Source organism: Megalobrama amblycephala, linkage group LG2 (genome assembly GCF_018812025.1).
Source record: "Megalobrama amblycephala isolate DHTTF-2021 linkage group LG2, ASM1881202v1, whole genome shotgun sequence".
In the NCBI taxonomy this organism is placed as follows: Eukaryota; Metazoa; Chordata; class Actinopteri; order Cypriniformes; family Xenocyprididae; genus Megalobrama; species Megalobrama amblycephala.
The window spans coordinates 35,379,042-35,395,844 of NC_063045.1; the positions used below are offsets into that span (position 1 = coordinate 35,379,042).

The window sequence follows — 16,803 nt, forward strand, 5'->3', positions numbered from 1 at the left end:
CTCTCATTCTGATAGGGTGATAGGGCTGTCTGTCTTCATTGTTCTAGACCCTGGATCAACCAGCACGTTCATATGACTCACCTTAAGTCAACCCATGGTAAAGGTCCTCTACTACAACTATAAGGTTAAACAGACTTACCACCACGTGGCTGGTATGTGCTGTAACGATGAAATGACTTGGCGAATCATTTATTCATGCATAGTAATCAGAATTAGTGTAAGTATATATGTACACTACCAGTAAGAAGCTTGGACACACCTACTTATTATATATTATTACAATAGTCAATTTGGAGTAATAGTTGTCATCAAAACTATGATTTTTTTTTTCAATCTATATTTGTTCACTAAACTTCACGTCTATCTATCTATCTATCTATCTATCTATCTATCTATCTATCTATCTATCTATCTATCTATCTATCTATCTATCTATCTATCTATCTATCTATCTATCTATCTATCCACACACAAAGTAGCATACCCTGGTGAACTGCAAGGTCAGCACTGACAACAAATCCAAAGTAAATGCAAAGAAACAGTTTGTAATATTAACTTATCCTATTTATACATGAAATACAATCAAATTCATTTGAGCATTTGAATACAGTTGTCAATCCAGAAACTTTGCAATGAGATGTACACAAAGCTGCACTCTTTCGAAAACTCCTGTTATAATCAATGAAGCTGTCTACTCCACTCAGTGCAATGAATCTCTTATTGACATCATGTTCATATTTTGTTGGCTATGATGAAAGGATTCGTGAGAGTGCAGAACTTGCACTGAATCTATCTATCTATCTATCTATCTATCTATCTATCTATCTATCTATCTATCTATCTATCTATCTATCTATCTATCTATCTATCTATCTATCTATCATATTAATTAATTAAATGACATGGGCAATAAATGCCCTTTTTGAAATACATAACTCCTATGCGCCTGGGGCCGTTTTCACAAAACATTTTATCTTACCACTAGTTCTCCTAAATAGCAGTAAAAGTTCCAAGTTAAGAGATTCCTTCTAAAACCTATTCAAAAAGCTGCTGAGACCAACTTTTACTAGTAAGGAACAGAGGTGTCTTGCTAAGAGAAAGGGTGGGGTTGACCCCATTGCTATGGATGATGTCAACACGCTTACTATATATGGCCACAGTGATTGGCTGATGGGAGAGGGGGTTCTGTATATATGTGTAAATGTTCAGCTAATTGTTAGCCTCTTGCATGTCTGCATATCAAGAGACTGAAGCAACAAATGATGTTTTATAAACAAAGTTCGGGGGGAGCACCTTCAAATTGTCTATCCAATCAGCTAAAAAAAGACATATATATATATATATATATATATATATATATATATATATATATATATATATATATATATATATATATACACAGCTGTCACACCTAGTTGCCTTAACATCCCTCCGCCACCCCGACTCCTCACTCTCGGCTGGTTCCTATTCCCAACTGGGGATATGGGGGAGTACTCTGGGTTTTGGCTAAATTCTGAGCTTGGAGCCCTCGATCCCCTCGGACAGCACGCCAAATACGCTTATTTTACTTGTTTATTCTATTCAGTCATTTATAAGTGTGAACTTGTGATAGGACTTTTTTTTTTTTGACTGCAATGTTTTATTCTCCATCATTCAATTGCCTGTACACAAATTAACCTTTATGTTATGTCATTGCAGATTAAAATCTATATATCAAACTATTTACTGCATTTATAGGGGTAGAAGGCTCAGCACCCAAGGCTCTATCGCCTGTTACCTCAATGGTGTACAGTGTCTTTGGACAGATTGCTGTGGCGGAGTGCCAACAACAGCCAGTTTAGGATTTGGTCTTAGTGACTAAAATTAGAACTGATGCCCATTATTTTTAAGAGTTTCTCCTAAATCAGCAAGTAAGGAGCTACCTTTAGTCTTAAGATGTTTTGTGAATATGGCCCCTAGACCAGTAAAGGTAGAAATACTCTTGCTATTTAAAGCTATTGCTGTGGCCACATGGGGGAGTTATAGCATAGCTCTCATAGAGCTTCTTCTAATCTGTCCCATGATGACAACATGCTAGACTAGAGGAATTAGAGGGGATGCAACTACGGGAAACAGGAAACGCCTTTGAAATTTGATCACATGACTATTAATCATCACCAACAGACAACAATTTAGGCCAGTTTTACCTTTATATATAATTCCAAACGTGCTATATTTGAATCTCTTTGTATATACAGTATACATTAGGCTATATGTACGTGTGTACACACACACACACACACACACACACACACACACACACACACACACACACACAGAGAGAGAGAGAGAGAGAGAGAGAGAGATTCAGACATTGTACAGTAAACTTTCTTTTTCTATCTTGATTTAAGAGGCCACATTAAAGAGACAGATGTTTTACAAAAAGCATCTTTAAAACATTTTTGAAAATATCATTTATCAATTACAACCGATCGATCTGCACTCCTATTTATATCATTTTATTTTAGATTTAAAATTTTACCAAATTACTAAATCAAAATGATAGTTTAATGTGTTCTCAGTAGCCTACTTTTATTCTCATACTCACAAATCTTTAACAGAGTTATACTTTATTTTTTTCAGACAAAATGTAAATATATAACATAAAAATCTAAAACAGACAACAAATAGGCTACTTTTTATAGATGTACATGAGCATTATTTTCAGCATCTGTAAACATCTAAAGCAAAGTATTTGTTGGGTAGATGTTGAATTTACCCTTTATTTGAAATGCAAAATCAGCATCCAGGCATTTTCCAGATTATAAATTTACAGAGTAGTAGTAGGTTAATGGTTGAAAAGTCTAAGGTTAAGTAAATTTTGTGTCCGAAATCGCCTAATAAGGTCAGAGGGCGGGGTTTACTGTTTGACGCCACCATCAACCGAAGACGGCCCCGCCTTCTCAGTCCGGTGATATATGTCTTGCGTGGACAAGCAGGAACTCATCATCTGAAGCCGGCTAAAAGCGGTTTATTGCGAATTTTTATTTCATCAAGGACTCAAACCAATCAGCAGTGTCTTGTATGTAGCTTTAAGCGTTGAATTTACTTTATTTACCCGACGTTCGTGCTTAAGAAAGAGCGAGAGCATTTATCGTGTCTTACCCCGCGCGCGCGGAAAGCGTCTACGGGAAGTTGACTGGGCGGGCTACTGTGTCAAAAATATCTAAATCGATATTTATCGACAATTATCTTTGAGTGGTGAGTAAAAATATTTTTTTCTTATTCTATTGGTACTGAGTGTTATTTGTCGTACTTTCTCGTCGACGTTTTTTTTTCTTTATTTGTGAACGGTTAGAATGAGCGCGAGCTCGTGGCTTTGTCAGCTGACTCGAGGCGGTCGAATGTGGAAAAAATTCACACGTCTCTACGATTAGTAAACAATACAGTGTCATTGACAAATGTTGTTTATATGTATAAAATTATTATTTTGTTGGTATTTTGGAATGTTTTAATTAAGTACTTGTGATTTATAACGTCATATTAGCTGTTAGCGGGTGTGAATGAATGACGACACGTGTAGTGGGGAGCCGGCGCGCACAGAAAAGATAAATATCGCCTTGTTAACCTCAAAAGCCTTACAAAAATATTCTATTTAAGTAGTCTACTATTTAATTTTCATAATAATAGCAGCGAATCTATAACGGCTTAAAAACCGACGAATTAGGGTTGTTCGTGAGTGATTTGGTTCCTGAAGCTAACGCTAGCGAGGAAGTGCGTGTCTAGCGCGAGCGGGGAGAACTGGTTGGAACAGCCCTGCAGTGACAGACAGTCAAACGCGTTTCATCATTTATTCTCTGCGTTTTCTTTGCCAATAAAGGCTGCATTGCCGGAATGTGCTGGAAAGCCACATGACACGGATGCGCTGGCAACTTAATTTGAATGCAAGTTTCTATTTGTTGTCAAATAGCTTAAAATATTAATCAAAGTGGTGCCTTCTCGGGCTTGTAACGTTAAAACAAACTAGTCCGATTGGCGATTTATTTATTACTTTGATTGTTTTGTTATTAATTGATTGTAGTCAAAAAGCCATATAGACATTGGTTTAAGTTCATGGATAAGCAGATGGCATATATAGATGTATTTTTAAAAGTTTTTGTTGTGTGATCTGGCTTGCATTCATGGTGTCTGTTCTCGATGCGCCCCCTTTTTGTACAATGAGAGTTTTCTAGAGACCATCAGCTCCCCTCTCTGGCAAATAAAGTACTGATAATACTGCTTTAGTGTGTAAGAGTAGACTTATGTCTAAGTTCTGGCCCCCCTGCAGTGAAATTGTTGCATAACATGGGAACCTTCCCACTTTCTCCTCTCTTTTTTTTTTCAGGAATGAGCTACCATTCACCCATCGTGTCTGTTGCACAATGGATGTCCGCTCTGTCTGCCTAATTGCCCAAGCCAAAACAAACTGTAACAGATCTAGTCTATTCAGAGGATAGCAATAGGCCCTCACTCCACCCTCTCCCTTAACGTTATACATCAGTTTAGAGCAGAGCAGTGCAGATTCTCTCTCTGGTGTCTGGATTGCTTTGATTGGCTGGTTTAGTGAAGGGCGAAGGTAGGTCTGAGGCAGAAACCGATTTAGAAACACTAGTACCTCAATTTTCTGGGGATAAAATATCCAGTGTGCTGCTGCTAGAATTATTTATACATATTTGGTTCTTTTCCCTGTAAGATTGTGAAGTTAATTTGTTTCCGTATAACTTGAAAACCATCTGCGCACAATGGTATCGACAACTCTGGCCACGATAACGGTTTTGAGCACCCTTGCAGGGTATGCTCAAATCAATACATCAGATTATCTATGGCTCCTAATCGTAGGCTTCATCATAGCGTTTATCCTGGCCTTTTCAGTGGGTGCTAATGACGTCGCCAACTCTTTTGGTACGGCAGTGGGTTCAGGTGTAGTTACTCTTAGGCAGGCCTGTATTCTTGCTACTATCTTTGAGACGCTGGGCTCTGTGCTGCTTGGAGCCAAGGTCAGCGAGACCATCCGCAAAGGCATTATCGACGTGAACATGTACAATGGCTCAGAGCATGTGTTGATGGCTGGTTCAGTCAGCGCTATGTTTGGTGAGTAGCTCATGAAGTGCTTGTACGTTATATATTATTACTGATTTTTATATACACAATTTGAGGTTTCTCTTTTTGAGTGTGCTTTTTTTCCCCCACCACTCATCAGGCTCTGCTGTGTGGCAGTTGGCTGCTTCTTTTCTGAAGCTTCCTATTTCTGGGACCCATTGCATCGTGGGAGCTACCATTGGCTTTTCACTGGTCGCCAAAGGTCAGCAGGGAGTCAATTGGTGGGAGATTCTTAGAATTGGTGAGTCAGCTGCATTCACAAAGACAATGCATTTGTCATTGAACTTATGGTTATGATGGTTGTCAAGAAACTGGAGGTGTGTTAGTTTCCTTAAAGTTCATTGCTCTTTGTTCCCTTACAGTTGCTTCGTGGTTCCTCTCGCCTCTCCTTTCCGGGATCATGTCTGCCATTCTCTTTTACTTTGTTCGGATGTTCATCTTGCAAAAGGTAAATATAATGATCTTATCTTTCCAACTTGGTCTTAATGAGTTACTTAGCTGTAGAATGAGAAGAATGTAATATCACATATTACATCAAGGTTGTTGGCTAAGAGTATTTTGTCCTTTGCAGAAGGATCCAGTGCCCAATGGTCTGAGGGCCCTGCCATTTTTCTATGCTGTTACAATGGGAATCAACCTGTTCTCCATAATGTTTACTGGTGCACCATGTGAGTATTGCTGTATTTCTGCCCTTTTCATGCCCATTAACATCCTTACCAGATGCCCAGACTATGTTTACAGTGCTTATGGCAAAGCAGTGTTTAACCAGTGGGCTCTGGCAAAGTCAGTGGAGCACTCATGACATGGACATGTGGTGTCTGTATTCATGACCTCAGTCAGTGTTTTTTCCTTCTCCATCATAGGAGAGAAAAAACAGTGGAATAAAGAATTCTCGCCCATCAAAAAGAACCGTCAGCCTCAGTAGAGAAAGCACTATGTTTTTGAGTGCTGTTAACTGTTGAGCTCTGAATATTTTTGCCTTTTAAATTGAAACCTTATTAAATGAGCAACTTTTGCTCCTTTTTGTTTCCTTTTACCTACAGGGCTCAACAATTCAAGAAGTCAACTGGCCTGGGCCATTAAATGAAGGCTACAGGCCAGAGTATGACGCGATATGCAGCCTCGGAGTGTGTACACACATGCACTCCAGGCGGGCGCTCTTTACGTAGGCACAGCAAGGTGCAGCATACACACATGCACATAGCAACACATATGAATTCTGCCTAAGACACCCTAATGTATCAAGTTTTTTTTTCTTATTTGGACAGTCTATAGTTATACAGCTTAGTTATGTGATGCCAGTGTGCTTTTTTTGAATAAAGTCTCTTGAGTTTAGTACTATATTTGAGTAAGATTAAAACCCCCATGAACCAGAAGTTGCAACCGACTTTACTTCAGTGTTGTGATATTTCCAAGTGAAACGGAATATTGAATACAGTGCAGGGTTTTATTTTAACGCACATCCTCTCCATCCCTCATTCATAGCAGACTGACGGTTGGAGGGGAGTGATTAAATGGTTAGTTCACCCAAAAATAAAATTTCTGTCATTAATTACTCCTCCTTATAGGCAGCAATGTCATTGCACATTTTGAGGTCCAGAAAGGTATTAAAGACATCGTTAAAATAGTCCAAGTGACAACAGTGGTTCAACCTTAATGTTATAAAGCAACGAGAATACTTTTTGTGTGCAAAAAAAAAAAACAACTTTAATCAAATTTCTTCTATGTCAGTCTCCTATGCTGTTGATGTAGTAAATGCAGCACTTCAGTGATTACGTCCGAATGCCGACTCATTATTGGCTGGCTCCTGCGTCAGCATTACATGCAAGTGTCGTGCTGCTCACATGTACAGCATCCGGCAATACTGAGCCACCGTTTGGACGTAAACACGGAAGCGCTGCGCTGCGTTCGCTATGTCAACAGTGTAGGAGACTGACATAAAAAGAGAAAATTGAAACCCTCGGATTTCATCAAAAAATATCTTAAAATTAAAAGGCTGTCCTCTAGAGCCCACTTAATAATTACAATGTCACTTCAGGACTCTGAATCAATTAGAATTAGGTTTCTCTTCAGCCAAATTCTTTAGCTGACGCACGTCATGTGAGTTGTCTGAATGCATCAGGACAAGGGCATGTATCCTCTCACAATCTCACTCACAATTCAGGGCAACATAGTAACAGAGCCATCTTAACATAGGCTTATCTTGATCTTTGGCCATGTCATTGCTGTTAAATTAGCTTTAAAGGCAGCAGATCACCAGACACAGTCCCTTCACTCCTCCCACTCTCAACCTGTTTAAGGCAGTTCACTCAGGTTCAGTTAATCCAGAGCTTCTCCCAAGACAGGACAGGACAATACCAGCACTCACCAGGGGGTTTAGAGGCATGCGGCATGTCATGAATTGTTGATTGACCTCCTTTGTGTTCTGAAGGGCGCTGAACGCAAGCACACATGCCCTGTAAAAATTCAGTCAGTATATGACTAGGTGGAGTTTCCTTGAAGCACTATGTTTGCGCTGGTACTTGGAACTGCCTGTTCTTCTGGTTTTATTTTAACTGTTTGTGCAGTATGAGGGTGACGACACATTTTAACTCGCATACTGTACAAAATGTTCAACCCATTTAAACTAATTTGGATTGTGATCTAGGCTTTCCCTAACATGGTGGCTCTCAACACTTTAATCATGTCCTATAACCGACCCCCACCCTCAGTTTCAGCACAAAGACATACGGTCATTCAGCAACCACAGTGCCTGGAAAGTTCTCCCCATGCAAAATACAGATGACACACAAACCCTGTTTCTTGTTTTTAATACCAGCAGCCCTGACCATTTGAGACTGAAGTAGGCAAACAATTATTTGTTTTATTTGTTCAGATTTCTACTTTTAATTAGTCAGCTAGTTCTCAAAATGACTACACTTAAAGGCTGGAATAAACTACATGACTTTTGTCCCGATTTACAATCTGGAGTCGTCGACACTAGTTGTCAAAATTCAGGTAGTAGATAATGTAAACAATGATCAGTCATTTGTGGAATTCAAATTCAGTAACAAAGCTACAAAAATCTCTCTAATAAGCACTCAGATCAGATAACATCAAAGCCTGTAATTTTCTTCTTAAGAAAAAAAAACTTGAGATGCTCTTTAGAAAATATCTGAGAACTTAAGGGTTTTTCAAGAATTGCACTTAGGAACGTTCTTACAAATTCCTTAATTTTTTTTTTTTTAAGAAATTTTTTTCTTGAAGATTTTTGTGAATCCGGTCCCTGGTGGTGTATGATCCTGTCGTTTAGTGTATTATACCTATTTTTTTCTAACAAAGTATATGATGCCTAGTTTTTTTTTTTTTTTTTTTTTTTTTTTTAAATCTTTTCAGATTTTAAAAGTTGTGTAGTTTATTCAGTCCTTAATTTGTATTACTCATATTCTTAAGTTAATAACGAGGGCCATAATGATTGGCTACACCCTCCCGCCCCCAGTACGTCTATGCTTGTTTTCCGGTCTGCTTCCTCTTTGGAAAAACAGACAGTGGGGTGTTTTCGTTGCCCTGGGGATATAAAGCAAACACGAAAGGCAGCAATAACAGACTTTGTGGATTTGAAATGGAATGTTTTTATATTTGGCCAGACTTAGTCAGCATGACTCAAAACAGTTTACAGTGTCAAAAAGAACGTTTTGTTTGAAGCACCAGATTCATTTGCTGATGCCAGACTTGGTGCCATGGATAAAAAAACTGTGTGTGACTGCACACCAAACAACATTCTGGTAGTGCTACAAAGTTAGAATATCACAACACCATAAAAGTTTATTTCATGTTGTTAGTTAATTGTCAAAAATGTGTGTAACTTTTGCAACAGGCACAAGGCAGTCAAAGACCACAATTGCAGTAACTGGCACAATGACTCACAAACCATCATCAACACATCACCAGAATGAGGTGTAGTGCTTGAACGTGTCTGGAAAACAACCCATGTTATTGTGTAATAAAGGCCATGGGATAGCAGATTTTATTGTGAGGTAAAGCAGGAAATGAATCCACTTCCATTCATTCATCCCACTGCATGGTTGTGGTCTGGCAGCTCCCCTTTTGTGGGAGAGTGTTTGTCAAACTACGTTGATGCAAGCGTGAATGCATTCCCTGCCTAACCCATATGCGCAGGACTGCTTTTCTCACACGCTGAGCAGGAAATGTGCCAGCCAGCCCTAAGTGATAACTGGGCCCCATTCATTGGCCTTTCTCTTATTTACGTCATTCACCCTCTCACCTCCGCTGGCCACACCTGCTCTTTTCCTTTAGATGCTACTAAATTTGGTATTTGGAAAGTTCAGATGTTCCTCCCTTATATACCTCAGTGCTCTCTTCAAGGAATGTGGCACTTCTCCTTGAATCTTGTCTCCTGAGATTGAACTGGAGTTGCATAACCAAAGCACACAGCGGCACGGCATGCCCTGCAGCGTCCTGCAGTTGTACGTGCATGTGGCAAGGCACGAGAAATTTATGCCCCACTGCTCTCTGTCCTTTTATCTCTCAACCTCTCTTTCTGTTTATTTTTCACATCCCTGCTCCACCAAAGCCATTTTTTTTATTATTTGGACAAACTCTTGCTCTAAATATTTCCAATACCCTTTTTGGTCCCATGAACTTATGTTGACACATTTCATTGTCTGTGGTTCTGGACACCACAGGGAATTTGTAAATGGCCGACTTGCTCAGCCAGCACTCTTTCTTAAACATGCAGCACACATTCTTCATTACCGCAGCTACCACCGCAGTCTTGGCTCAGACATAACTATTCTGCAGGAGTGGTCAAATTTTTTTTTTTTTTTTTTTTTTTTTTTTTTAACCCCACTCGTCCTCCAAAGAGGTGGGGGTGATATCTTGCTGCAGTAGCCTTTTAAGGCACCTGCACTTGTTGAACATGGTATGTTGACCTTGTGAGCTGTCTTGTCACTGCAACATTTTGCTGCTGTTTGCACTCACATCTCACTTCAAGTGTTATGTAAGAGGACAAGCCTTGTGCTTGCATTCTGAATGCGACCAGGATATATGACACTTGGTTGCAGTGGTTGTTTTGGTTTGTGTTGCTATAGACTCCTTTAAAAAAAAAAAAAAAAAGTGGAGCAAGTAAATTTTTAAACTCTTCGCAAGTTTTCTAACCGAAAATGATAAATGGGAGCCAGTGGCCTAATTAGTATTCTGAATATGCATTTCTTTATCTCTGAAAGGGTGTGTAAGCAAATTCTGAATGCAGTGAATCCACTTATGTCTTAATATTCAACTCCAACACCATTACTAACAACCAGGACTCCACAATGTCCCTGTCCATTCCGTAATGCTGTTTGTGTTATTGGTAGCACATGCTGCCTGTTGTCTCAAAAGCACCTTTCCTTTCCTTCCCCTCCTCTCCCTCGACACCCCATTTGGTCCCTTTCCCCCTGTGAACGATTGGACTGCAGTGCTGGGATTCAATGAGCTGCAATGGTGGGGAGTGCTGCTCATTTCCATCGGCTTTGGCCTGGTCACCGGCATCTTCGTTTGGTTTGTTGTCTGCCCTCGGCTCAAGAAGAAGATCGAATGTAAGTATCCATCTTTCAGTTTTGTAATTGTTTATTCTAACCATGGAAATCATAAAATCAATGTAATCAGTCGCAGTAGAACTATGAGTTATATCCAGATGCTCAATGTTACTTCCAGTGCACAATTGGGTAGTTTAAACGATGCCAAGTAGACAAGTGAAAATGTTACATTGGTGGGGTACCTCAAGCAGTGTTTCCCATACATTAACTAGACTGTGGCAGCCTGCCACATTCTAATTTTTCCTGCCACAGTCTCAAAATTAAATGGTAATCGGGCCTCTCGCGATATTTAAATAACCTATTGATAATTGCGCTCTTTTATATGGCAAAAATGGAGCAAAAGAAATGGACTAGCACCAATTAAGTTTTTGTGTACTATATTCAGTCATCTGAAGCCATTGCATAGCTTTATGTGAGGGACAGAAGAATGTGTACATAGTTAAATTTAAGTTCAAGGAAACTCGTCTTCCCTCCGCTGCAGCTGTCAATCATTCTGTTAAACACTCAAACAGCATGTCGCGTTCGGTAACGACAGTCAGCACGGTAAAACTCTCCAATATGATACATTCCTATTTTGCTTGTTGCTGTTTCTGAACGATGTCATCATACTTGCTACAGATCGCACAACACAAGGACTATGAATTGGCGTCACATATAATATATATAAAAAAATTAGGCTAGCATACTTCTTGCTGCTGAATTACAGAACCTAAATTTTATTTATTTATTGGTCAGTTTGATTATTTTTATTCATTTTATTTTTCTCTTTAATGAAGTAGTGTGTTTAGTACATTCAGGATTGTGTTTAACAAATCAGAGTGACCATTAGTTCCAGGCCCCCACTAATTATTCTAGAAATAAATTAATTCAGCAAAGGTAACCTCTTTTGTTACATATTTTTAATCGTTTAAATGTATACTACATGTTTGACCATTTATGAACTATCATTTAGGCTACTATATGTTGTGTACGTGACTAATGTGCCCTACCGTCACCAATAAATAAATTACTATTAGAGCACAAAATTGTTTACAAGAGGACAAATTTCTTCATTGATCTAGTCACTTAAATTTTGCTCTCGGAATGCACCAGATTTATGCATTTAAATTTAAAATGTACAAAATTTTCCTACGGGGGGCATGCCCCCGGACCCCCCCTAGAGGGACCGATGTTCAGCCACCATAGTCTCAAATCCTGTGGGAAACACTGCCTCAAGGGTTTGCATTAGGCCCATTACAGATATATTGTTGCACTATACTTGAAGATATAACAATACATCAATCTTTTAAGGTTTATTTAAATATGTACACACTTGAAATCAGAAATTTTCAGGCCCTATAAAAAGTCTGAACAGCAGTCTGTGGACATGCAAGATTTATTAGCCTTAGTCCTAGCACCAGGTGTTTGTGAGGATAATACCCTACAGATTAAAGATTCTGGCAGTGGACAGCAGTTTTAATCAGTCACTTAGAAAGACAATATACTCTTTAAAGGAATGTTATGGGTTCAATGCCAGTTAAGCTCTGACAACTCTGGATTTTTCTTTGTGTAAACTGTCCTTTTTCTGTATCCTTGCACATGCTCTGCAAAAGTACTGAATTTAAGCAGAATGGTTTGTAGCAGGTCTGTAAGCAGTTTCACATGACAAAAACATTTAAAACATTTTAACACCAACTGCACTTTCAAGAAATACCAGCTTTAGATTAAGACAGTCTGTCTGTTTTGTAATATGGTTCTTTAACCCAAACAAACCAAGTCGTCTAGTGTTGTCTATACAGAGCTTTATAGTCTGGCTGTGTATTGACAACCTAATTGGGTCATAGTCATCCACTAATTGGTCTTTGGCTAGTGAACTGGAATAGCCGTGGTCCAATTGAGGTGTTGACGGAAGTAGCTCGGTCTCGTTGGGCTAAGGTGAATAGCTACGGATTAAGGTGGCTTTTGCTACTAAAATAAAATACGTGTGCTTTGACACCACTCAGCAGTTCAGTGGACGATGGACCGAGTTATATCAGACTGTCCTTGAAATGTAGGGTTATAGTGACCATTTAAGCAAACAGAGTGTTTGCCTCTTAAAGTTTATAGAATCAAGTGCTTGTGATGGCTGTGTGAACTGCCAGTGAGTAAAGTGCTTACCAGCCTTCAACTAATTAGGGTTCTCAATTTAATGTTAATACAATTATTTGAAAAAGTGTTAAATGTATGCATTCCATAAAGCCCTCAATTTTCTTAATTTGCTTGCAAGCATAGAGCTGACCATTATCTTTATTCTGTCTTATTTGATATACAGCTAAAGCAAAGTCTTCCAGTCCCTCTGAGAGTCCTCTGATGGAGAAGAGGGAGCTGCATGAAGCTCACAGTCCCATCCTGAAACCTGTCCCTGAGGAGTCCAGTGCCCTGTCCTCTATCACCCCCTCGGCCCCACCTCTTCCTGAGGAGCGCAGGGTCACCTTTAACATTGGAGATTCAGATGACCCAGATCAGAAGGACTGCAAAGAGTCAGAGACGGGCAATGGTAAGTCTGTAGGGAGTGATACCTCGCATGCCATGCCAATCATGACATGCGCTTACTGTTTTGGTCGAAGATAAATCATGTAACTTTATTCTGTCTACAGCAGCTCCGAAGACAGTCCATGTTCATTTTACCACCGGCCCCAGTCAAATTCCTAGCAACGGTTACTCTCAGTACCACACAGTTCACAAGGACTCCGGCCTCTACAAGGACCTGCTGCACAAACTCCATCTGGCAAAAGTGGGAGACTGCATGGGGGAGGGTGGCGACCGGCCCATCCGCCGTAACAACAGCTACACCTCCTACACCATGGCCATCATTGGCATGTACGGAGACATCAAGCCCAAAGAAGCTGACTTCCGTGCTTCCGAAGATGGAGACAAGGAAAAAGCCGGCACCCAGGAAAGGAAGCGTGTCCGCATGGACAGCTACACAAGTTACTGTAATGCAGTAGCAGAGAATGGTGCACCTGAAGGCCTCGGCGAGGGTGAAGTCACTTTGGAGATTGTTGATGATGATGCTGGGAGTAGCCGTAGTTCTTTGGAGGAGGATAGAGCTGATGCTGACAGACCTGAGGTGTCGATGCTCTTCCAGTTCCTGCAAATTCTCACCGCCTGTTTTGGCTCTTTTGCTCACGGAGGAAATGATGTCAGGTAATGCAGATGCATTGAACTGTACAGTGTTTAAAATTGTGTTCACAGATTTTAAAAACAAGATTTGAGAATGCATTACCTCTATTGCTTTCAGTAATGCAATTGGTCCCCTGGTTGCTCTGTGGCTGGTCTTTGAGAGTGGGTCTGTTATATCAAGTGCACCAACTCCAATCTGGTTGCTGCTGTATGGAGGAGTGGGCATCTGTGTCGGTCTGTGGGTCTGGGGCCGTAGAGTCATCCAGACCATGGGCAAGGACCTGACCCCCATCACCCCGTCTAGGTATAAACACACATCCATGTTGTAATATCAGACAACACCTGCTGTTGTACAGAGCAAAACATCTCAATTGGTAACTTCCCTAAACAATACTTTGTTTAATTTCAGCGGTTTCAGCATTGAGCTCGCCTCAGCCGTCACTGTTGTGGTTGCTTCCAACATCGGTCTTCCAGTTTCCACCACTCACTGCAAGGTAACATGGTCCTGTATGCAAAACAAACTGATGCAAAGCAAGTCCTAGCCGGGGACCATTTGAATGAAATTAATTTAACTACAGCTTGTTGATGGAGGGTGTATCCTTTTTCTTGTTTATTTATTTTTCTATTTTCTTCAGGTCGGGTCAGTGGTGTCTGTCGGCTGGCTGCGCTCCAAGAAGGCAGTGGACTGGCGGCTGTTTAGAAACATCTTCATGGCTTGGTTTGTCACTGTGCCCATCTCTGGCCTTATCAGCGCGGCCATCATGGCCCTGTTCACCTATGTCATTCTGTGAGGCCTTGAAAGTCCTCTCTGCCTCCCTCTCTGCTCTTAAGGAGGAACCAGGATCCCCAGAGAGAGGTGGAGGGCATGTCTCAACCTTCCCTTCTCAACCATCTCTCTCTAATTTCCTCCCTCCTGTCATCCTCGTGATGAGTGGGGGATGAAAAAGGCCCCTTTCGATAGAGCCTGTGATTTTTGGCTGCATCATTTTTAGCCTGTATTGATGATTTGTGTGCATTGCAGTGCACCAGGTCACATGCCATAGGCCAGGGAAAAAATGTCTTCATAACTAGAATGGTTGCCATTTAAATTCACTCTTGTACATATGTCAAATCACCATGTTTTTGTTTTATGTAATTATGTACAGAACTAAAGGGTTTTTTTTAAGGTTAAAAAAACAACAATTACAATGCAGTATTAGCCTTCATTTGACATGCTTTTTTTTTTTATTATTACTTTCATCATTTGAGTTCCTTAGAGAAGCATTTTTTGGTGTGAAGTATTTGGGGAAGAGCAATTGAGTTCTGTTTTACTTCTATACATTTGGTAAGCACGAGTTCTCCAGTTTTTCTTAAGCAGGCCTGACTTAACTCACAAATAGAGCCTTATGACACTCATATTTTTAGGAGAGTCTTGTGAGGGTTGATTTGCAAAGGAAATTGGTTGCTCACATCATGTTCCTTAATACAATTTCAGTGTCCTTTTCCAGATGTCTCGTTTTATTTTTAGTTCTTTTGTAGGTTACACTACAAAACAGGCCTCTTGGTAAACTACGCAGTCTCCAGAAACATTTATAGTCCAGCCGATCTGTTGTTGTTCTTTTAGTCCTCTTTTCATTAATAGGTTACAGAACATCAAACTCTTCTTGGTGTTTTGCACCACTGTAATTGAGCTGTTAATATTTGCTCTGCTTTGCCCAGCGTCAAATAACTATAACGGACCAACCTGTGTTTGGATATACAGTTAAAAATCTCAGCAGCTACTGCAAAGATTCAGCTTTTCCTTAAAGCATTGCTATAGTTAGTATGCTACTGGCGACTCTCTTAAATGCAGCGCATCTTCAAATGTTTGCTGTAGACAATTGAACTCCATACGGTGGATTATGGCCCTTTGTGTTCAGTAACCATGGGTTGCTGTTGGAAGAAGTGTTAAGATGCCCAAACTCGTTTTACCAGTATAATGCTGCCCAGGGTCGGCCGAAAAATTCTTCTTTGGAAAATAAAGTTAATTATATTTAAAACAAACAAAAAAAGTCCCCTGCTAAAATGAACCCCTTTGTTTAAAAACAACCAATGAGCCTCTTTCCCATGAATGTATTACAGTAATGCTTTGCTGTGGTGCTTAACATCAGACACAGTGAACTGAACATTGATGAAGTTTACATTCACTGGATTGGAGACCATTCTGTAAAACTTGATGGAATCGAGTTGGATAGTGTAGCTCATCTGCTCCAGCCTTCTCATAGACCTACTTCTGTAGTATTTCTGAGGAATGTATACCAATACAAACGTATGTATATATTTTAAACTGGGTTGCTATGGTAACCCCTACAGCAGCACTTGCCCTATTTATTAGAAGGGTGTGGGACAGTGGTGTTAAATGATGGTTTGGTCTGACGGTAGCAGTGGTGTACAAAGATCCCAGCGTTCCTTTACTGGAGGCGAGGATCTGCATTGCTGTGAAGCCAGCATTTGCGAGTGGTTATTTGGTTTAAACTTAACACATTTAGACCTTACATAGTTGCTGTAGTTGCCTTAAGGATGTTTTTCTTTTTTCTTTTTTTGTTACCAAAGAGGGGAAAGAACTTGTTTTATTTTGTCCATTGTGCTTTGGGGATGAAAGAATAAAATGAATTTTTGATTATCACCTGTCTTTGCCTGTTTATTTAATTTCACCATTGAATGGGATCATATTCCTTCTGCCTATATTTATTTATTTATTTATTAATACAATAATACATACGTTATATAATTTGAGCAAATTTATGCTGATAATTTTGTACTTTTGTTCTCTTCGGTATACTACTCACCCCCCATTCAAAAGTGTTGAGTCAATAATAAAATCATATTTAATGTTACTGGACTTGCTGTGAATTATTATAGATACTAGAGTATGTTTCTCTAACTACATTAATCTTTTCAGATGGCTATTTTAAAGTATCCAATTTCAGCTAGTTTTAATGTTATTTTT

The 16,803-nt window shown here is 39.8% G+C and overlaps 1 protein-coding gene across 2 annotated transcripts; it reads left to right on the plus strand.

The window, feature by feature from the left end:
• Nucleotides 1-2,925: 2,925 nt before the first annotated feature.
• slc20a1b (solute carrier family 20 member 1b) lies at nt 2,926-16,476 on the plus strand. 2 transcript variants are annotated; one of them, XM_048173279.1, is made up of 11 exons: nt 2,926-3,240; nt 4,364-5,109; nt 5,219-5,359; nt 5,481-5,566; nt 5,690-5,786; nt 10,575-10,694; nt 12,985-13,209; nt 13,313-13,859; nt 13,954-14,139; nt 14,245-14,329; nt 14,471-16,476. In XM_048173279.1, the coding sequence occupies exons 2-11, from the start codon at nt 4,761-4,763 to the stop codon at nt 14,624-14,626; spliced, it is 1,992 nt and encodes a 663-aa protein (XP_048029236.1). In that variant the 5' UTR covers nt 2,926-3,240; nt 4,364-4,760; the 3' UTR covers nt 14,627-16,476. The 2 variants fall into 2 exon arrangements, with proteins under 2 accessions (XP_048029236.1, XP_048029227.1); XM_048173270.1 differs by having other exon boundaries at nt 2,927-3,240; nt 13,310-13,859.
• Nucleotides 16,477-16,803: the final 327 nt, after the last annotated feature.

Excerpts from the sequence above, each read along its gene's own strand:
- slc20a1b (XM_048173270.1), top strand. The coding sequence starts at position 4,761 with ATGGTATCGACAACTCTGGCCACGATAACGGTTTTGAGCACCCTTGCA. Across the intron at positions 10,695-12,984 it reads GCTCAAGAAGAAGATCGAAT|CTAAAGCAAAGTCTTCCAGT; the intron begins GTAAGTATCCAT and ends TTTGATATACAG. Across the intron at positions 14,140-14,244 it reads ACCCCCATCACCCCGTCTAG|CGGTTTCAGCATTGAGCTCG; the intron begins GTATAAACACAC and ends GTTTAATTTCAG.